The sequence below is a fragment of the Mobula hypostoma genome, chromosome 1 (genome assembly GCF_963921235.1).
Source record: "Mobula hypostoma chromosome 1, sMobHyp1.1, whole genome shotgun sequence".
Classification (NCBI taxonomy): domain Eukaryota; kingdom Metazoa; phylum Chordata; class Chondrichthyes; order Myliobatiformes; family Myliobatidae; genus Mobula; species Mobula hypostoma.
Genome location: NC_086097.1, coordinates 27,168,443 through 27,191,002, shown reverse-complemented (window position 1 = coordinate 27,191,002; position 22,560 = coordinate 27,168,443). Strand labels below are relative to the sequence as shown.

The following is a 22,560-nucleotide window of genomic DNA, read 5'->3' as shown; positions in this document are numbered from 1 at the left end:
GGAGGAAGATATAGGAGGGATGTCAGAGATAAATTCTTGACACACGGAGTGGTGAGTGCATGGAACACCCTGCCAGGGATGGTGGTAGAGGCAGAAACATGAGGGGGCATTTAAGAAACTCTTAGATAGGCACACAGATACTGGAAAAATAGAGAACTATGTAGGAGGGCAGGGTCAGAGTAGGTTAAAAGGTCAGCACAACATTGTGGATCGAAGGATCTGCACTCTGCTGTGCTGAAGCGTTCTACGTTCTGTTTTATACATTTACAAAAACGAAGTTGGCAACATTAGCAATAACGTTCATTCAAAAATCTTTCAATATGCATTTCAAGAGGCTGGTTGTGGCACACATTAGCTCCAGCCTCCCAGACAACATTGACCCACTGCAAACACCATCTCCCTGACCTTACACTCAGCTCTGGACCCCTACGTTAGACTAGTGTTTATTGACTAGAGCTCCACCTTCAATACTATAATTCCAAGCAAACTTATCTCCAACCTTCTAGATCTGGCACTCAGCATCTTCCTTTGCAGCTGAATCTTTGACTTCTTGACCAACAGATCGCAATCAGGAAGGATAGGCAGCAACACATCCGGCATGATTATCCTCAACACTGGTGCCTCACAAGGCTTCAATGCCAGCCCCCAACTCTACTCCCTATATACTCAAGACCATATGGATCTAACTCCATCTACAAGTTTGCAGGCGATGCCACCATAGTGGGCTGTATCTGAAATAACAATGAGTCAGAGAACAGGAAGGAGATAGAAAGTCGTCTCATGACAACATCCTTCTCCTCAAATGTCAGCAAAAAAAAAGTGCTGGTCATTGGCTACACGAAGGGAGGGGGTGATGCACATGCTCCTGTTTACACCAACCATGCTGAGGTTTGAGCCTTCAACCTTCAAGTTTCTTGGAGTGAATACCAGCAAAAGCCTGTCTTGGTTCAGGCACATAGACACCACAGCCATGACGCTCACCTGTCCAGGCCACAGGCTGGAGGTTGGAGGCCCAGGGGTGGCCTGTTCTGGGGTTGAAGACGTGTGTGTGTGTGTGTGTGTGTGTGTGTGTGTGTGTGTGTGTGTGTGTGCGCGCGCGCGTGTGTGTGTGTGTGTGTGTGTTTGTGTGTGTGTGTGTGTGTTTGTGTGTGTGTGTGCGCGTGTGTGTGTGTGTGTTTGTGTGTGTGTGTTTGTGTGTGTGTGTGTGTGTGTGTGTGTGTGTGCGTGTGCGTGCGCGCGTGTGTGTGTGTGAGAGAGAGAGAGAGAGAGAGTGGGAGGGAGAAAAGGGGTTTGTTGCTGTTTTGTTGTTCCGCTGAACATTGTGGGCACGCTGTTTGTACTTGGGTTTGCTTGGGGTGCTCCGGTTTCCTTCCATATTGCAAAGACATACGGGTTGGGGTTAGTGAGTTGTGGGCATGCTATCTATTTATCTAGAGATGCAGCGCAGGATAGACCCTCCCGACCCTATGAGCTGCACCACCCCAACCAATCCCGATTTAACCCTATCCTAACCATGGGACAATTCACAATGACCATTTAACCTACCGATACATCTTTGGACTGTGGGAGGAAACCAGAACACCCGGGGAGAACCGCGCACATTCCACAGGGGGAATGTACAGAGACTTCTTACAGAGAATGCCGGAACTGAAATCTGAACTCCGACACCCCTCAGCTGTAATAGTGTCACGCGAACTGCCTAGCTACCCTGGTGCTATGTTGGTGCTGGAAGAATGGTGACCAGGACATATTTGGACCGTGTTGGTTGTTGATGCAAACCAATGCATTTCACTGTACATTTCAATGTTTCAATGGACATGTGACAAGTAAAGCCAGTCTTTAATTTTGTCTCTTTACCATCGTAATTGCCCTTAGGAAGGTGGTGATGAGTCTGATGAAGGGTTAAGTAACTCAAAAGCAATGTTGTCAGATAAGGAAGTATTGGATCAACCCTTAGTGATGATGGAGGCACAGGGTCTTTGAATGGAGACGAGGGGTGGTGGGGTGTGGTGCAGAAGATGGTGTAGCTATGCCCTTGTACTTCCCGGTCATAGGTTTAAAAAGTGCTATCAAAATTGCTTTGTGGTGCAGTTAAATGAAAGTCACATTTTCCATTGATTACCAGTCAAGTGACCAGTGCTCAGTCTCCTGAGTGTTGTTGGAGTTGTATTCATTCTGGCTTGTGCCACATCTCATGCAGGAAATTTGGGGTGTGACGTGGTGAATCACTCAATAAGTGAATTGCTCGTGGTATTTAGCTGACAAAGTGGAGTTTCTGATTAATAGTGACTCACAAGACGTTACTGTGTTCTTTATTTTTCTTCAGATAAAGATACAGCTTGGTAACAGGCCCTTCTGGCCCACGAACCTGCGCTGCCCATTTACACTCTTGTGACCAATTAACCTACTAACCCGTACATCTGGACTGTAGGAGGAAGCTGGAGCACCCAGAGTAGAACATACGAACTCAATACAGCAGCCAGTCATTGGCACTGTACTAGTGTTATGTTAATGTCTACACTACCGTGCTGCCCCAGAGTTGACGGTGGGGACTTTGCAAGGATAGATGGTGAGACATTTATTTTTTGAGATAGTCACTGTCTAACATTATGATTACTGCTTTCCAACCTGGAATGAGGCCTGTAACATTTACGAGGGACACTGTCGTAGGAAAGCTCTTCCATCGTCAAGGACCCCCGCCATCCAGGTAATGCTTCCCTCCCGCTACTGCCATCAGGAAGAGAGATGTCAAGTCCCTCACCACCAGGTTCAGGAACAGTTATCCCTCAACTGTCAGGCTCCTGAACCAAAGGGGATAACTACAGGCATCCCAACACTGAATTAATGCAACAGACTACATTATGAACTCACTTTTAAAGAGTCTATAACTCATGTTCTCAGTATTTATTGCTTAGCTATTTATTATTACTTTTTTTCTTGTTTGAATATGCACAGTTTGTCTTTTGCCTGCTGGTTGTTATGCCGCATTTGTTTTCATTGATTCATTTTATGTTTCTTTATATTTACTGTGAATGCCCACAATAAAATGAATCTTGTGGTTGTATATGGTGACATAGATGTACTTTGATAATAAATTTACTTTGAACTTTGAACATTCATAACGATGCCTGAACTTGTTTCTGTCTGATTGCTTGGCCAGTTTTATATGCAACATTAATTCAACAGAATATCATGTAAAAAATGGAACCTGAAATAGGCCCTTCGGCCCCCATATCCATCCTTACTATTAAGTAGGTATTTACTGATAAACTACATGACTTACTTGGAGCTCTGACTAAGTACCTTCATTATTAACTGTTTGCACATATAAATTCAGAAATTGATTGCTGATTACTTCAATTATTACGTCTGTATCTATTACACAGAAGAGAAACAGTGTAATTTGCCCACAATGCCTGTGCCAAACATGACGCTGAATTAAAATAATTTTATTTTGCCTGTACACGTCCGTGTCCCTCTATATTCACCTCTTTCTTAAACACCACTATACTATCTGCTTCCACCATTCCATCAACAGTTTGTTTCAAGCATCCACCATTCTCTGAGTAAAATATAAACTTTCCTGCATATCTCCTTTAAACATTTTCCCTTTACCTTTAATGCATACTCTCCAGTATTTGAGTGGGCACATGGCCAAGTGGTTAAGGCATTGGACTAGCGATCTGAAGGTCGTGAGTTCGTGCCCCAGCAGAGGGAACGTGTTGTGTCTTTGAGCAAGGCACTTAATCACACATTGCTCTGCGACGACACTGGTGCCAAGCTGTATGGGTCCTAATGCCCTTCCCTTGGAGAGGGGAGACTTGCAGCATGGGCAACTGCTGGTCTTCCATACAACCTTGCCCAGGCCTGCGCCCTGGAGAGTGAAGACTTTTCCAGGTGCAGATCCATGGTCTCACAAGACTAACGGATGCCAAGTATTTGACATTTCTATCCTGGGAGAAGACTCATAATCTTAAAGACTTCTATGGAGGGGAACAAATAGTTGACGTTTCGGTCTGAGACCCTTCTTGGTCTGAAATGTTGACTGCTTATTCAGTTCTATAGATGCATTTTGTGTGTGTTGCACAATCTTTTGAATCTGCAGAATCTTTTGTGCTAATAAACTCCGGTCAGGTGTTCCTTCGGCCCCTGACACTCCAGATACAACAATGCACATTCACCAACCTCTCATATCTCAGACCCTCCAATCCAGGCTACATCCTGATGAACCTCTGCTGCACCCTCTCCAAAGCCTCTACATCCTTGTTGAAATGAAGTAACCAGAATTGCACACAATAGAATAATTGCAGTCTAAGCAAGGTTTTATATAGCTGCAACGTGAAACATAATATTTTCGTAGATTCATGGCTATGAACTTATTTGTGCATTTTCCCTCGCTTGTAGTCCAAGAAAGGGCAGTTAGACATCTCTACTGATGAGAATTCACCATCTGAAACTACAAATCCCAAACTCCCTCGCGGTTCCATGCCGTCATATTCAAAGGACGAAGCGACGGAGGAGAGCGGCCTTGGGAGGATGGAAGCGCCGTCAGGTTCATTGTTCCCGGCGTTTGCTGGGACGAAGGTGCCTTGTGCAAGCGGCTCCGAAGGTAAATGCTCGGGAGTGGGTGCTGCCCGCTAGGGCTCTCCCCACCAGAGTGCTTGCGTCTTCCGTTTTCCTATCTCTGCACACAAGAGTCTGCAATTGGGCCTTGATCACCCTCTATTTCTGCCAAAACAGTTCGGCTTCACCTTGTCCTCTCTCCGTTTTGTGGGGCATTGCCGTGCGTTCCTTACTTAAAGCGTCCTCTTTCGCAGCTGGGGGCTATTTGGCCCTGTTATTCATTACCCTGCTCGCTCACTATCCTCTCATGCCGTTGGTCTGTGGTCCCCCCCCCCTTTCTTCCATTAAAGCATCTACCTTACATCCCTTCTCGAGGTTTGGATTGGCTATTCACCTGGGTGGTGGGGTGGAGATACGTCTCAATCAAAGGTGTAGGGCGCTCCTTCCCTCCGCTAGCCTGCGGATGACCGTTAAGCAAGGTGTAGCAACCCCCACCGCCGATCCGACCAGACCAGGGTCAAATGAAGCCATGGGGACATGGTGGATGGTTGTATGAACAGCTGGTGCGTCTCTCAATCCTAGTCATGCGTCCACTGACGCCAGGCAGCCATCTGAAGAGTATTGATCATGGCTGGGGTCACCCTTCTTGTAAAGGCACAGCCCAGAAGAAGGCAAAGGCAAACTACTTCTGTTGAAAAATATTGCAAAGAACAGTCATGATCTGTAAAATATAGGAGCAGAAGTAGGCCATTCAGCCCATCGTGTCTGCTCCACCATTCAATCATGGGCTGATCGAATTCTTCTAGACATTCCCACCCCCCCGCCTTCTCCCGATAACCTTTGATGCCCTGGATAATCAAGAACCTATCTATCTCTGCCTTAAATACACCCAATGACTTGGCCTCCACAGCTACTCATGGCAACAAATTCCACAGATTTACCACCCTCTGACTAAAGTAATTTCTCCTCATCTCAGTTCTAAATGGACGTCCTTCAATCCTGAAGTCGTGCCTTCTTGTCCTAGACTTCCCTACCATGGGAAATAACTTTGCCATATCTAATTCGTTCAGGCCTTTTAACATTGGGAATGTTTCTAAGAGATTTCCCCTCAATCTACTGAACAGGGAATACAGCCCAACAGTTGCTAGACATTTCTCATATGGTAACCCTTTCGTTCCTGGAATCATTCTCGTGAATCTTCTCTGAACCCTCTCCAATGTCAGTATATCCTTTCTAAAATAAGGAGCCCAAAACTGCACACAATACTCCAAGTGTGGTCTCATGAGTGCCTTATACAGCCTCAACATCACATCCCTGCTCTTATATTCCATACCTCTGGAAATGAATACCAACATTGCATTCACCTTCCTCACAACTGACTCAACCTGGAGGTTAACCTTTAGGGTATCTTGCACAAGGACTCCCAAGTCCCTTTGTATCTCTGTATTTTGAATTCTCTCTCCATTTGAATAATAGTCTGCCCATTTATTTCTTCCACCAAAGTACATCACCATACACTTTCCAACATTGTATTCCATTTGCCCATTCCTCTAAACTATCTAAGTCTCTCTGCAGGCTCTGTTTCCTCAACAGTATCTGCTCCTCCACCTATCTTTGTATCATTGGCAAATTTAGCCACAAATCCATTAATACTGTAGTCTAAATAATTGATATACTTTGTAAAAAGCAGCTGTCCCAATACCGACCCCTGTGGAACTCCACTGGTAACCACAGAATTCCACAAATGAACACAGAACACTCACGAGCTGTGTCCTTCTCCAGACCTTGCACTCGTCCAAAGAAAGTTTTACTTCATTAACCCCCTAGCCGCCTGGGATCCCTCACTCGCCTTGCTTCATAGTCTTCCAAGGTGAATCCCAATGCTAGGAGATCATCCAAATACACCAAAACTCCACACAAGTCCATATCCCCCGCTGGAAAGTTGCAAGGGCTCCGGATATGCCCTGGGGCATCTTTTCAGACTGGAAGAATCCCGAGGTCCTATAACGGCCGTCTTCTCCTGGTCGGCCTCACTCATCGGGATGTGGCAACATCCACTCCTCAGATCCAGCACTTTAAACCACTTCGCACCACTCAGACAGACCAGTGTGTCTTCGACCTTTGGGACCACATACTGGTCAGGGACAGTGCGTCTGTTCAGAGTCCTATAATCCACACACACGCTGCCTGCGTCCTTCACATCTGCAGGGGCCAGTCGCCGTGACCTCTCTCTCACCGAGGTGTCTACAGCAGTCAACTCCCCCCCCCCCCCGTGGTACATCAGAGCATCCACTAAGAGGATCTCACCCTCAGATACTACCCCCCGGGCCATATCACCATCGGCTCGCGTTTAAATTGGGATACCGGCCCAATGCTGCTACACACGTCCTCACAAGCAGCTCGAAACACTGGGTGCACAGATAATGCCTCCAAACAGCTCTCACCCGCCTCCTCCTGGCAGGCCCCCATGCGCCTCCTCACCAGTGGGGAGTTGGTCCCCTCCAGAATCGAAACGCTGCCCGTCTCAACAGTGTCCGGGCACATCAGCACTAAATATTCATGACCCTCAGACACCCACACATTGGCCTCCGAGAACTCCAGTTTCACTGACCAATAACCGTCGTCTGAATAATCATCAGCACTGGTACCCCAGATCTCCAGTGCCCTGAAGGTTATCAAGGGTAAATGCTTCAGAAACCGGTTGTAAAACGAACTGTACAGCAACTCGACCTGCGACTCGGTGTCATAGTCACACTTTATCGATCCCGGGGGAAATTGGTTTTCAGTTACAGTTGCACCATAAATAATTAAATAGTAATAAAACCATAAATAGTTAAATAGTAATATGTAAATTATGCCAGGAAATAAGTCCAGCACCAGCCTATTGGCTCAGGGTGTCTGACCCTCCTAGGCAGGAGTTGTAAAGTTTGATGGCCACAGGCAGGAATGACTTCCTATGACGCTCTGTGTTGCATCTCGGTGGGATGAGTCTCTGGCTGAATGTACTCCTGTGCCCAACCTGTACATTATGTAGTGGATGGGAGACATTGGACAGCATCCTCTTTTCAGAGAGTCCAGTTCCATCCCCACAACATCACTGGCCTTAGGAATGAGTTTGTTGATTCTGTTGGTGTCTGCTACCCTCAGCAAACATGATAGCACCACCACAGACTGGTAGAACATCCTCAGCATTGTCTGGCAGATGTTGAGTGTGGCTTCAGCATGGCTTCCATCCCTCCTTAACGACCCACTGGAGTGCAGTCCCACTAAGCCTTCAGAAAAAGGGTCTTTTCCTCTCGGGAGTTCCTTGGTACATTGCTGGGAACGTGTTCCCCCAAGAGACACCAGGCAGTTCTCCCACTGAATCTCCTCGAAGTTTCCTGACACCTCTCTGATCAGCTGAATGACCCCCCCCCCACCGCACTGCAACCAATTTAGCTGTTTCTCTAGCCAAAAAAAAAACCTCTGAAAGCTTTTCCCCATTCTCCCAACTCACGTTTGGAAACTCCACCCTGAGCTGCAGTTTGCCCCCAGTCAAACCAAACGCCTTTTCCCGCACTTGCCGATAAAGAGCAGCTGTCACTATGGGGTCATTGAACCTGACAGTTCTAACAACGTCAGCAGCCTGCCTATCCAAACTTCCAACCAATCCCTGTCGCTGTCCCTCAGCTGAGCACTGCCACTCACCTAACAACTGAGAGGTCCGCTCTGCCCACGCCTCCGCCCCTTTAGGGGTGGACATTATTCCAAAAACCGGGTGGAGCCTGCCACAGCTAGAACATTCTGACCACTCTTTCCCCTCACTCCTGACAGTATGGACAGCCCATGGCCCCGCCTCACCAGTAGACACTGGCAGTCTCACCACCATGACGTCAGTGCTAGTCTGACCTAGAACAAAGACCGCCATTTTATCAGACCTTGGCGCCACGCTTTCAACTTCGCCCTCAGCTTTACCCAAACTCCGAAATCGAATGAACAATTCCTCCTGGGTACGAATATCCACCCCACTGAACCCATTCTTAACCGTAATCCCACAGAGACACAGTAGCACTGATTTAAACAGGGCGATCACACAGCCTTCCACAGAATCAAATCCCGGACGAGCCCCCAAATGTAACACTTGCTTTGCCTAGTGGCATGATCTCGGGGTGATAACCCCCTGCTCGGCCAAACCTTAGAACTCGCGTTTGGATGAATGCTGTGTGATGTGTCCCCTGTTTCAAACCAGTACCCCGTAATGATAAGCTGCACACGGTGCGGTTAAATAATTAAGATTTTATAACTCTTACTTGAACTATGGGATTAGTAGAGAACCAAAATATAAAATAAAATGGCGCCAAGAATAATAATTAAACAGTTTGTGCACAGATAACTCGGAGCTCACGCAGTATCCTCGGTCCACCATTCGATTTCCTCCGAACTTGGCGGGTCCCGAGCCCCCGCTTGGGATCCGCTCCGTCAGCCAGCTCACAGCATCTCTTCGTGTGCGTCTTCTCTCTTAATCCCCATGATGCGTTCTGACCAAATCCTACGCAAACAACAGCTTTCACACAGACAGAAAGAATAATGTCTATCCCAATTGGTTAGCAAATGAATACAAGTCCCGTTATCACTAATTATAACCCAAACATGCTGCTACGGAGAACCCCTTACATCAGCAGTTAACATTACAGAGAAGCCATTTTATTATAACATTGCAGAGAAGCTGTTTTATTAGCCTTAGCAAGTAACATGAAAGAAGAACCCCTTATACTTAAATAAGGGAACAATATCTGCAACCCTCCAATCTTCTGGAACCTCTCCCGTCCCCATTGATGATGCAACGGTCATTGCCAGAGACTCAGCAATCTCCTCCCTTGCTTCCCACTGTAGCCTGGTGTATATCTCGTCCGGTCCCAGTGACTTATCCAACTTGATACTTTCCAAAGGCTCCAGCAGATCCCCTTTCTTAATATCTATATGCTCAAGCTTTTCAGTGCACTGTAAGTCATCCCTACAATCGTCAGGGTCCTTTTCCGTAGTGAATACTGAAGCAAAGTATTCATTAAGTACGTCCGCTACCTCCTCCGGTTCCATACACACTTTTCCACTGTCACATTTGATTGGTCCTATTTTCTCACGTCTTATCCTCTTGCTCTTCACATAGTTGTAGAATGCCTCGGGGTTTTCCTTAATCCTGTCCGCCAAGGCCACCTCATGGATCCTCCTGGCTCTCCTAATTTCATTCTTGAGCTTCTTCCTGTTGGCCTTATAATTTTCTAGATCTCTATCATTACCTAGTTTTTTGAACCTTTCATAAGATTTTCTTCTTGACTAGATTTTCAACAGCCTTTGTACATCACGGTTTCTGTACCCTACCATCCTTTGCCCGTCTCATTGGAACGTACCTATGCAGAACTCCATGCAAATATCCCCTGAACATTTGCCACATTTCCCTGAGAATATCTGTTCCCAATTTATGCTTCCAAGTTCCTGCCTGACAGTTTCATATTTCCCCTTACTCCAATTAAATGCTTTCCTAACTTGTCTGTTCCTATCCCTCTCCAATGCTATGGTAAAGGAGATAGAACTGTGATCACTATCTCCAAAATGCTCTCCCACTGAGAGACCTGACACCTGGTCTCAACCCAAAATGTCAACTGTCCACTGGTGCTGCCTGTCCATCTGGAATCCCCCAGCATTTTGTGCTTTGCTGCTGATTTCAGCATCAGCAGTCTCTCGGGTCTGCAGAATGGAATTGAATTGACTTTATTACTTACATCCTTCATATACATGAGGAGTAAAAATTTTTATGTTATGTCTCTGTCTAAATGTGCAATGTGCAATTTATAGTCATTTATAATAGATATTATGTACAACAGGATACTCAATATAACATAAAAATACAGTTGTGTCAGCATGAATTAATCAGTCTGATGGCCTGGTGGAAGAAGCTGTCCCGGAGCCTGTTGGTCCTGGCTTTTATGCTGCGATACCATTTCCCAGATGGCAGCAGCTGGAACAGTTTGTGGTTGGGGTAACTCAGGTCCCCAGTGATCCTTCGGGCCCTTTTTACACACCTGTCTTTGTAAATGTTCTGAATAGTGGGAAGTTCACATCTACAGACGCGCTGGTCTGTCGGCACCACTCTCTGCAGAGTCCTGCGATTGATGGAGGTACAGTTCCCAGACCAGGTAGTGATGCAGTCAGTCAGGATGCTCTCAATTATGCCCCTGTAGAACGTTCTTAGGATTTGGGGGCCCATACCAAACTTCTTCATCCGTCTGAGGTGAAGGAGTGTGCCTTTCCGCAGCAGCATTCCTCTGGAGGATCTCAGTGGTATTTGCGGAAGGGAAAAAGTTGTGAATGGCACAGGAGATGCTGGAGGAACTCAGCAAAACTGGTGACGTCTATGGAGGGGAATAAACAGTTGATATTCTGGGCCAAGACCCTTCGTCAGGACTGGAAAGGATGCCGTCTAACTTGTTGAGTCCCTCCAGCAGTTTCTGTGTGTTGCATGAGATTTCCAGCAGAATCAGAATCAGGTCTAATATCACCAGCATACATTGTGAAATTTGTTAGCGGCAGCAGTACAATGCAATGCATGATAATATAGAAAGAAAAATATGTATATTAAATATTTAAATTTAAAATAGAGCAAAACAGAAATTTTATATATATACAAAAAAAGTGAGGTAATGTTCATGGGGTCAATGTCCATTTAGGAATTGGATGGCAGAGGGGAAAAAGCTGTTCCTGAATCGCAGAGTGTGTGTTGTCAGGCTTCCGTACCTCCTTCCTGATAGTAACAATGAGAAGAGGGCATGCCCTGGGTGATGGGGGGTGATTAATAGCTTCTTTTGATTCTGTGCAGTAGCCCCTTCATACCAGACTGATGCAGCCTGTCAGAATGCTCTCCACGGTACATCTGTAGACATTTTCAGGTGTTTTAGGTGACGAACCAAATCTCCTCAAACTCCTAATGAAAAATAGCCACTGGCATATCTTCTTTATAACTGCATTGATACGTTGGGACCAGGTTATATCATCAGATATATTGACACCCAGGAAATTGCTCACTCTCTCCACTTCTGGTCCCTCCATGAGGATTGGTTCGTGTTCCCTTGTCTTGCCCTGCCTGAAGTCCACAATCATATACCCACTACATCCTAGAAATCAATGGGTAATAAAATGCCAATCTTGCTGTTGATGACCATAGTCTGTAAAATAAACCCAAACCCAAGAGATTTTGCAGAAGGTGGAAATCCAGAGGAACAAACAGAAAATGTTGGAGGAACTCAGCAGGTCAGGAAGCATTTACGGAGAGGAATGAGCAGCTGATGTTTTGGCTTGAGGCTCTTCATCAGGACTCTGCCCAAAACATCGACTGTTCATATCTCTCCATGGGTGCTGCCTGACCAGCTGGGTTCCTGCAACATTTTGTTTGTTCTTTTGTAAAATGAATGAGTTTTGAGATCCAAGCCACAAATTGTCTTCACTAGCCAGCTTAACACTGTGGATACTGACTCTTTTATCTTTGACAGATTTTCTTCATTTACTCTCTTTGAAGAGTTACCTGGTCTTTAGTCTGAATGTATTTATTTTTATTTAGAGATACAGTGTGGAACGGCCCCTTCTGTTCTTATGAGCTGCATTGCCCAGTAACCCACCAATTATCCACTAGCTTAATTACAGGACTATTTACAATGAGCAATTAACCTGCTTTCGACTGTGGGAAGAAACTGGAGCAGAGGAAACCCACACACTCATACGAAGGATGTACAGATGTTTTACAGACAACATTGGAGTTGAACTCCAAGCTCCAAATTCCCGAGCTGTGAATCTCTTGGGCTAATCTCTATGCTACTGTGGTGCGAATGGAGAGGTTTAATGTGGTAGTTGTTTCATAATGAAAGCAGCCTGTTTATATAGTGATGTTGTTGCAGTAAACCAGGGTTGCAGTATGCCATGGACATGGACCCCTACCATTAACTGAGGGGGCTGTGGACTCCAGATTGGGAACCCCCCCTGCAGGAAACCATCCCAAGGGACTCAATAGGAAGGCTTAAAAATAAAATTTGACATTGAGTAACTTAACATATTGAAACATTTCAGTAGATTTTGAAGTAAAAGTTATGCCACTTAATTGTCATAGACAAATACTCTGACGTTTAGGGAGACTCATGGAACTGCAGGTGCTGTAATCTAGTGCGACACACAAGACGCTGGAGGCAGCATCTCTGGAAGGAAATGGGCGGTCCACAAAATGTTGGAGGAATCTAGTGGTTAGGTAACACTTATTGCGAGGCCTATGCATAATATTTGCCAGGGGAACCACCACCAAGTGGTGTTATGTCACACAATACTGACGTGATATATTGGATGAAATGACTTGGGCCCAGCATGTGGATGCGGTTAAAAGGATAGTGTACCAGCTTGGTCACTTTCTTAGGAGCTTGCAGAGGTTCGATTTGTTACCAAACACTCTATCAAACTTCTGCAGTGTCCTGACTGGTTGCACCATGGTCTGGTATGCCAATTCGAATGCACAGGAACATAAGACCATAGGAACAGAATTAGACCATTCAGCCCATCAAATCTTCTCCCCAATTCTATCACGACTGATTTATCATCTCCCTCAACCTCATTCTCCTCATAACCTTTGACACCCTTACTAATCAAGAACCTCTCATCTTCTGCTTTAAATATACCCATCATCTTGGGTCCACAGATTCACCACTCACTGGTAAAAGAAACTGCTCTGCAGCTCTGTTCTAAAGGGACATAACTGTACACTAAGGCTGTGTCCTCTGATCCTGGACTCCCCCTCACTATAGGAAAGATCCTCTCCTTGGCCTTTCTATCTTAGCCTTTCAATATTTGATAGGTTTCAATAAGATCCTGGCTCATTCTTCTAAATTCCAGCAAGTACAAGCCCAGAGCCATCAAATGCTCCTCTTGCATTAACCCTTTCATTCCTGGGATCATGTTTGTGAACTTTCTCAGAAGCTGGGAAGCGTAGAGGACTCAGCCCAATACATGGTGGACACGTCCCTCTCCACCATCGGTAGTATCTACAGGAGGCACTGCCTCAAAACCAGAATATCCATCATCAAAGATCCCCACCATCTGGGCCATGCCAACTTCTCAAAGATACCATTGGGCAGGTGATCCAGAAGCTCGAAGTCCCACACCACCGGCTTCAGGAACAGCTACTCCCATTCAACAATTCGGTTCTTGAACCAATCAACACAACCGTAATCACTACAGTTTGGAAACACGATGAGCACTTTGATAACTTTCTACTAAAATAGGCTTCATATTTTAAAAGCTTTCTTGTAAAAATTGTGTATAATTTATCTTTAATTTGTGTTTTCTTTGTGAATGCTCTTTATACAATGCTTTGGGCCTGTGATGCTGTTCCAAGTAAGTTTTTCATTGCATCTGAGCATACGTGTACTTGTGCAGATGACAATCAACTCTACTTTGACTTGAATGTAACTTAAAAGTCTATACCAAGTGGTAAGCCCTGCAGTACCGCAGTACAGGGATTACCCTGGCACAATGTTTACCAGCCTGCTTAGTCTATCAGAGAACTGGACTTGAAAATAGGCTAAGGCTATTTCAAATAATTGAGTGCCTGCAACAGCAAATTGCTACATCTGAGTCTATTGCAGTCGGGACTGATTCCTCAGCACTTTTAAAAGCAAGAGCAGAAGTTGAACAAGTTTCTGCTATCAATGTGTTGGAATCATTGGGATCTTGGGGTCACTCAAATTGATATGGGTGGTTAAGAAGTGTGTCACTATTCCGGGAATTGAGTTCAAGAGCCGCAGGCTAATGAAGCAGCTCTGTAAAACCCTGTTTGGACCACGTTTGGAATATTGTGGTCAGTTCTGGCCGCCTCATTGTAGGAAGGATGTGGAAGCTTTAGAGAAGGTGCACGGGAGATTCACCAGGTTGCTGCCTGGATTAGTGTGCATGTTTTAAGAGGAGAGGTTGAGTGAGCTAGGGCTTTCCTCTTTGGAGTGTAGGAGGATGAGGGGTGACTGATGGAGGTGTATAAGATGATAAAGGGCATAGATCAAGTGCATAACCAGAGACTTTTTCCCAGAGTAAAAATGGCTAATGTAAGGAGGCATAATGTTAACATGGTTGGCATCCCAGTATATATCCTCCAGAGGTAAGTTCTTTACACAGGGAGCGGTGAGTGCATGGAATGTGCTATCAGGGGTGGTGGTAGAGGCACATACATTAGGGGTGTTTATGAAACTCTTTGATAAGTGGATGGAAGATAGAAAAATGGAGGGTTATTTGGGAGGGAAAGATTAGATTGCTTTTGCAATAGGTTAACAGGTCAGTACAATATTGTGGGCCGAAGGGCCTGTACTGTGCTGTAGTGTTCAATGTTCTATTTGGGACCTACGGATCTCGATGAGATTAAGCTAAATGACTGTGAACCTTAGGAGGGTCTCCCTAAATGTTTGCCAGCAATAATGGCCATGAAGACCATCTGACAAAGCCTAGGCACAGTGGGAACTCAAGTCACACTCCTGAGCAGTGCTCCGATATTTCAGCAAGATCCCTAGACATTTGGGATTCTCACTGATAATAGGTGAATCCTATCCACCATTGCTCAGTCTGGGACGGGTGGATCAGTGCTGGCAAGGAGCCACAGAGAGGTCAGGCTAAGAGCCTACAGATGAGGTGAGACTGTGCACTTTGACCTCTGCGGGGTCACCGTGGGGAAAACCCCACTACTCTGTGCCAGCCTAGATCCCTCATCCAAACCCATCCTGTCTGCCTGCGTTTGACCCATCTCCCTCTCTTCTCGCTACTATGAGTTGAATCCCACGCGACCATGTTTTGCAGCAGTTGTTGCCCTGCAGCTTTTGGGTTCCTGGTTCGGCTTCGCTCACCTCAACGTTGAACTGATTCTGCAGCTGATATTCACTGTATTACTTGCTCCTTTTAATTACTTGCATCATTTTGGACATGGGATGTTTATTGGTCTTTTTTTTAATGAATTCTGTTGTATTTCTTTGTTCTCCTGTGGGTGTCAGCAGTGAATCTCAGGGTTGTATAGGGTAGGTAGTATACTTTGATAATAAATCTACCTTCAACTTTTGAACTTTGAGCTTGGTGCAGGTAACACCCCGAGCAGAACTTGAGGGTTTTGATGCAGTTTTTCGACCCAAACTGTTGACAATTCCTCCCATTCCACCACCCCATAGATGCTGATGGCCTGCTGAGTTCCTCAAGCAGATTGTTGGTTGTTCCAGATTCTTCTGCATCCTTCGTGCCTTCATGAATCCATTCTCCCTTCTCCTTTACTCCAGGACTTCCCCTTTCCTTGTCTATCTTATCTTCCTCTGTCAAAATGTTTGATGGTTTCTTAAAATTGATGAGAGGAGACATAAGGGATTCAAAGATTCAAGATTCAAAGTATGTATGCAGCATACAACCTTGAGATTTGACTTCCCACTGACAGCCACGAAACAAAGAAACCATCAAAGAAAAACATCAGACCCCCAACGCACAAAAGAAGAACAAATTGCATAAAGGGGCAAAAAAAAGAGCAAAAAACACAAGAGTATAGAACATCAAACCAGAAGATCAACAAAACAGTCGAGGAACGTTCAGTTTCAGCTCATTTTAGTTCAATGTTGTTGACTGTAGGCTGCAGAGCCAGTGTGCACTGATCAAAATTGCATAAGATAGCAACAAAAAAAAGGAGCCACCAGAAACGCATCATAACATGAACCACAAAGTCTGGTCCACAAACCACGTCAATAGGGGTTTGTGTGTTCTCCCCGTCGCCGTGTGGCTTTCCTCCGGGTGCTCCAGTTTCCTCCCACAGTGCAACGATGTGCCAGTTGGTAGGTTAATTAATCATTGTAAATTGTCCTGTGATTAGGCTAGGATTAAACCGGGGAATTGCTGTGTGGTGCGGTTCGAAGGGCCAGAAAGGTCTATACCGCACTGTATCTCAATAAATAACTAAGCCTTTCCAAGACCCAGGACTCTGGCACCGTCCTCTGGCAGCTATGAGTGAGAGGGAGGGAGAGACTGATTGAATGCAGGCATCTTCATTCTTCAGTGAGAGAGAGGGATCTACAGTTTTTTCACAAAAAAATGCAGAATTGTTTTAAATTACAGAATTCATAGAAATATTAAGGACTAGCTTTATTTGTTACATGTACATCGAAAAATCAAAACATACAGTGAAAAGCATCTTTTGCGTCAACAATCAACATAGTCCGACGATTGCACTAGAGCAGCCAGCAAGTGTTGCATGCCCACAACTTACTAACCGTAACCCCTATGTTTTTGGAATGTGGGAGGAAAACGGAGCACCCAGAGGAAACACAGACTGTCATGGGATGAACACACAAACTCCTTACAAGCAGCGGCAGGAATTAAACCTTGATTGCTGGTGCTGTAAAGTGTTATGTTAACCGCCACACTACCGTGCCACTTCATTAGCACCTCCAGGTTAAAATTAATAGTAGGGGAAAAGGCTAATGCCCTTTTGTGGCCTTGTTATCTCAGCATAGTACTTTCAGAGTTATTCTGGTAATACTGACTTGTTCAGAGCAGCCTGGATAGATTATCCAAAGATGACATGATGCCTTTAAGCTGAACTGGTAAATTTATTTATTATGTCACATGTATTGAGGTGCAGTGAAAACTTTGTTTCACGTGCCATACATACAGATCATTTTGTTACAACGGTGCATTGAAGTAGTACAAGGGAAAACAATAACAGAATAGAGAATTAAATATTACAGTTACAGAGAGAGGGCAGATAAAGATCAAGGACCAAATTTGGCATATATATTTATATTTACTGTGGGTTCAGATTAATTGGGACACATCAGATCCAATACATTTTGGCCCAGTTAAGCGACTGCCCTAATTAGCTGAAGTTTCATGGAAATAGTTAAAAAGGTATAAAAAAGACAATCTACTGTTTAACTGAGTAACAAGTTGTATGTTTAAATAACATACAGAACTACCAATGCTACTACAGTACTGTATTATAAAACTGTGTCCGTTCCTAATAGTTACTAATGGAGGAATTCATCTGGTGTACACTGCCATGTATGAGGTGTCCAGGGCGGGGTAACATCTTTGGTGAAGGGGCTTGTGTGCATTCTGGGGCAGCTCGCTCACCTTTGGTCCCCACCAGACATTCAGCTCTCATCTCTGGCTCCAGGTAGCTGTTTGCATGCGACAGCAGCCATACCCTCGTACACCACTTCAACAGGCGGGCTAATTGAGGTGAGGGTAGCCAGCAGACCTCATACCCCAGTGAATTAGGGATGTGCCATAAGATGTAAAAGAAGAATTAGGCTTTTTTGCCCATTGAGTCTGCTCTGCCATTCTATCATAGCTGACTTATTCTCTTGCCTTCTCCCTGTAACTTTTGATGCCCTGATTAATCAGGAACCTATCAACCTCTGCTTTAAATGTACTCAATGACTTGGCCTGCACAGCCGTGACATTGAATTCCACAGATTCACCGCCCTCTGGCTAAAGAAATCTTTCCTCATCTCTGTTCTAAATGCTTGTTCCTCTATTCTGTGGCTATTCCCTCTAGTCCTAGACAATCCCACTATAGGAAACTTCCACTCTCTGTCAGCTTTCAATACTCGATAGACTTCAATGAGATGCCTGTCGTAGCATGTGAAGTCAGCTCTGGCAGACTGGGTGGATGAGATCCAACGGCTAAGGAGGCAGTTCTGCAAAGCTTCGTGGAGGGCGAAGGTTATGATAAGGCTCAGAATAATTCATGGCAACCAAGAAATACTGCAGTTTATGATGATTATTTGTACCACAGGTCCTGGACTTCTGAGGTTGAGGAGTGGAACTGCCCTTTGTGCAGTGGCTTTTCCACTTTAAAAGCTCCCCAGCACCACAGATTTCACTGTCATTATTGGATACGGCAGACAACCAACACGCTGTTATGTTCTTTTGATCAACTGTAAATGAACAAAATTAGCACAGGCACCTAGCACAGATAATGGACTGCCTTCCAAAAGGCCTATGATGATTGCATCCTCCAAATCTTCATTTTCATTGTAACATTCAAAATGATTGTCAGTGCCTTCAAATTCTTTGTAGTTCCTAACTTGCTAAAGTAGTGAAATAGGTTCATTTTCACCCCCAGCCGTCTCTGGCATCTGTAAGCCTGAATGCTTGAAACTGCAGTGAAGTGAGCAGAACAGTCTTGCTGCTTCGTTCTTCCCAACCATCAATGACGAAGATCACTTCCTTTTGAACTCAAACGCATATAAATGACGGTATTTAAAACCTGATCTAAACACGGCGTAGTGTCTAATGGCCACACAAGTTCACATGATGGACTCCAGTTAACTTTTCAACAATAGTCTCCTGTCCCAATTAAGCGGCGTTGCGTCCAAAAAAAAAAGAGGAATCCTGGCTATTTTCCCAATTAGTTTTTGTTATTTAAGCGTTGTCTCAAATAAGCAGCTGCTCCGATTTACAGATGGGCCAATTAACTGGAATCTGCTGTATTAGGAATTTCTTGTGATGTGTTGGTCAGGGCATGACATGCAACAAAATCAAGTCAACAATTATAAAGAATTATACAAAGAGCTATTAAAGTTAGAGGTTATATATGATGACCTCTTGGTATCTGTGATCCAGACTGCATCTTTTCAACAAAAGCTTTGAAGCTACTTCAGGCCAAGGAAGCTGTGACGTCCTCGTTAGAAGACTGCACCATCCACGTTTCCGAGGTTTCTCTTACTGTGGGAGTTTGACAGTCAGCACTGCAGTAGCAGAGGGCAGTGTGATCAGCGAGGGTTTCATTGACTTACATTATGTTGTCCTTGACTGTGAAGAATGACTTTAATGGCATTTGCTGTGATTTACTGTCAGTTTATCTGATGAATCCTTACATTAAAAAGCGCAGCTGCTAAGTAACATTGATTTCTGCTGCCTGCAGGGTTGGATTGGCTCAGTAATCAAAGCTTCCGCACTGAGGATGCCCTACAGCTGCACCAGCGCATCGTGGGGAATGCAGCAGACTCAGTCCAGGGGTCACCACAGGCAAGGTACACCCTCCGTCTCTCTACCTCTCTATTCATTGTCTCCTCTTTACCCACTCCCTGTTTTTTGTCCACTTTCAGTCCATTCTTTTGCTTCAAGTCATAGGATGTGTCAAGCGGCGTGAATCCCACTCCCCCATTGCCCTTGGGGTATAAATTTATAAAGTACTTCTTTGGTTTGATTTTTGTCTGTGTAACCAAGTTCAGCATAGAACATAGATCATGGAGCATAGAACAGTGTGGCACAGTGAGGACCTTTGATTTATGATGATGTGCCAACATTTTAACCTACTACAATATTAATCTGACCCATTCTTCCTGCGTTGCTCTCCATTTTTCTTTCGTCTAAATATCTGCCTCTACCACCCACTACTGTGTTTTTTAAAAAAAAAGTACCTCTGATATCTCTCTCTCCTCTCCCCCCCCGGCCCCCCGGTACCTTCCTCCAATCATCTTAAATAGATTATCTGTGAATACATGGCTCCTCTTTAGAGAGAGTTAAGTGCTTAAGTTCCTGGGAGTTCACATCATGGATGACCTCACCTAGTCCCTCGTTATCACCTCCCTGAACAAGAGGGCACAGCAGCACCTCCACTTCCTAAGGGGACTGAGGCAAGCGAAGCTCCCCTCCACCTCCATCTTAACTGAACTATACTGGAGCACCCTGACAAGTTGCATCTCTATCTTGAATGGGAGCAGCAGAGCATCAGACCAGAAGTCCCAACAAAAGACTGAGTGTCTGAAAGGATCATAGGAGTCTCCCTAACATCCATTGCGGACATTTATCAGGAGTGCTGTGTATGGAGGGCCCTTAGTATTATCAAGGATCCCGCCCATCCGTCCAGCTTCCTCTTTGACTTTCTGTCATCAGGCAGGAGACTCTGATGCATTTAAAAAAAAATGGTCAGGATGGGAAACAGTTTCTTCCCTCAGGCCATTTGGCTTTTAAACCCCCAGCTACATCGCATTTGAAGTGTCACTGGATAATTTATTCTGTACCTTACAATATGTAATTTATCCTTACTTTCCAAAGTTATTGTGTGTTATATTTGTGTTATGTGTACTACTGGGCTTTACACCCTGGTATGGAGAAAAGTCTTGTTTGACGGTATTCATGTATATAGTTAAATGACAATAAACCTAACTTGACTTCAAAAAATACGCCTTCTCGTATTTGCTATTGTCTCTCTGGGAATAAGGTGCTGGCTGTCCACTCAGTCTCTGCTTCTTGTCACCTCTTGTCCTCTTTCGCTCCAAGGAGAAAAGATCTAGATCGCTCAGACTATCCTCATAAAGTCAGGTTTGTGCTATAACTGTCAACTGGCTTTTATCATATCTCCTAAACTCCAACAACCGTGGTCCTTTGTAAATGTTTTAACTTTGCTGCCTCAATATTTTGAGCTGCATCACTAAGCCATGAGCAGCAAAAGAGAAGAGGGAAGAGGCCTTGCCTAGAAGAATGAGTAGGGCCTCCTTGTACTTCCAGCAGTGACAATATGGAATATGATGGCCAGTGTCAATGAACTGCTTTGAAGAAGCACTTAGCATGTTCTGTTAGTTCTCTGACATTGTCCTGATATCTCCTTACAGTTCCTCATGACAAGTGGATGCATTAAAAAAATTCCGCCTCATCTAAACTTTTGATACTAAGGGAGCCCCGTTAATATGGGTTAATCAAAGTCACCCACAATAACAGTCCTGTTGCTTTTAACACCTCATTAGCTGCTACATATCTGTTACTCCCACAGTTTTTTGGGAGACTTTCAGTGTAACTCCCAAGACCCTTATTCCTGAGGTCTACCTACGTCACCTCAGAATGTCCTCTCTAAGTGCCACTGGGACACTCTACCTGATCAGTGGTGCAACTTCCAATTGCATCTTTTTTACATTTCTTTTACATCCCTCCCTTGCACTGCATTGCTTTGTTTTCCAAAGGCTATGTGTGTTGGTCAACTGATTACTTGTGTATGTATGATTGCCTGTGGAATAATTAGCCATACTTGTTTAACGTGCAGTGTTTTGTGTTCAGTTGCACTTTGCTGGCAGCTCAAGGTGGTCCCTGCATTGCTTTGGTTCCTGTTGGAGATTAGTTGGAATTGGTGAAAGGTTTAATGGTTGAGTAACAGTCTGACAAGCTTCTGTATTCATAGCAAATGGGATGAGTTGTCTATAGTAGGAGGATTGAGTAGGCTCCTATAACCAATAAAAGGAATGTAATGCTCCTCCTTTGAACAGTCCATTAATCTGTCCCTCTGTCCCTCTGTCCCTCTGTCCCCCCCGTCCCTCTCTGTCCCCCCGTCCCTCTCACGAAGTGCATATATGCCACTAACGGGCATACACAGTAATTCCAAGAAACACAATAGAATCAGTGAAGGACTACATCCAACAGGACAGCCAAGCAACCAATGTGCAAAAGACAAGCAACTGTACAAATACTAAAGAGAAAAATAAACTAAATAAGCAATAAGCAACGAGAACATGAGATGAAGAGTCCTTGAAAGTGAGTCCATAAGTGTGGGAACAGTTCAGTGATGAGGTGAATGAAGCTGAGTGAAGTTATCTGGTCCAACAGCCTGATGGTTGAGGGTTAATAACTATTCTTGAATCTAACTGTTCCTCAGGCTCCTGTACCACCTTCCTATTGGCAGCAGTGAGAAGAGAGAATGACCTGGGTGGTGGGGATCCTGATGATGGATGCTGCTTTCCTGCGACAGCGTTCTGTGTGGATGTGCTCAATGGTGGGAAGGGCTTAACCTGGATTTTCTGTTCAAGGGCGTTGGTCTTTCCATACCAGGCAGTGATACCACCAGTCTATGTCCTCTCCACCAGACATCAATTTTTAAGTTTGTTGAAGTTTTAAATGTCATGCCAAATCTTTGCAAACTTCTATGGAAGTAGAGGCACTGCTGTGCTTCCTTCGTAATTGCACCGACATTCTGGG

The 22,560-nt window shown here is 44.8% G+C and overlaps 1 protein-coding gene across 1 annotated transcript in view; it reads left to right on the top strand.

The window, feature by feature from the left end:
- Positions 1 to 4,509: 4,509 nt before the first annotated feature.
- Positions 4,510 to 22,560, top strand: part of nrde2 (NRDE-2, necessary for RNA interference, domain containing) — a 79,719-nt gene continuing 61,668 nt past the window's right edge. The window contains exons 1-2 of the mRNA XM_063045062.1: positions 4,510 to 4,609; positions 19,517 to 19,625. Of these exons, the coding sequence (XP_062901132.1) occupies positions 4,537 to 4,609; positions 19,517 to 19,625 (182 nt within the window). The 5' untranslated portion in view covers positions 4,510 to 4,536. The remainder of the gene's footprint in view (positions 4,610 to 19,516; positions 19,626 to 22,560) is intronic.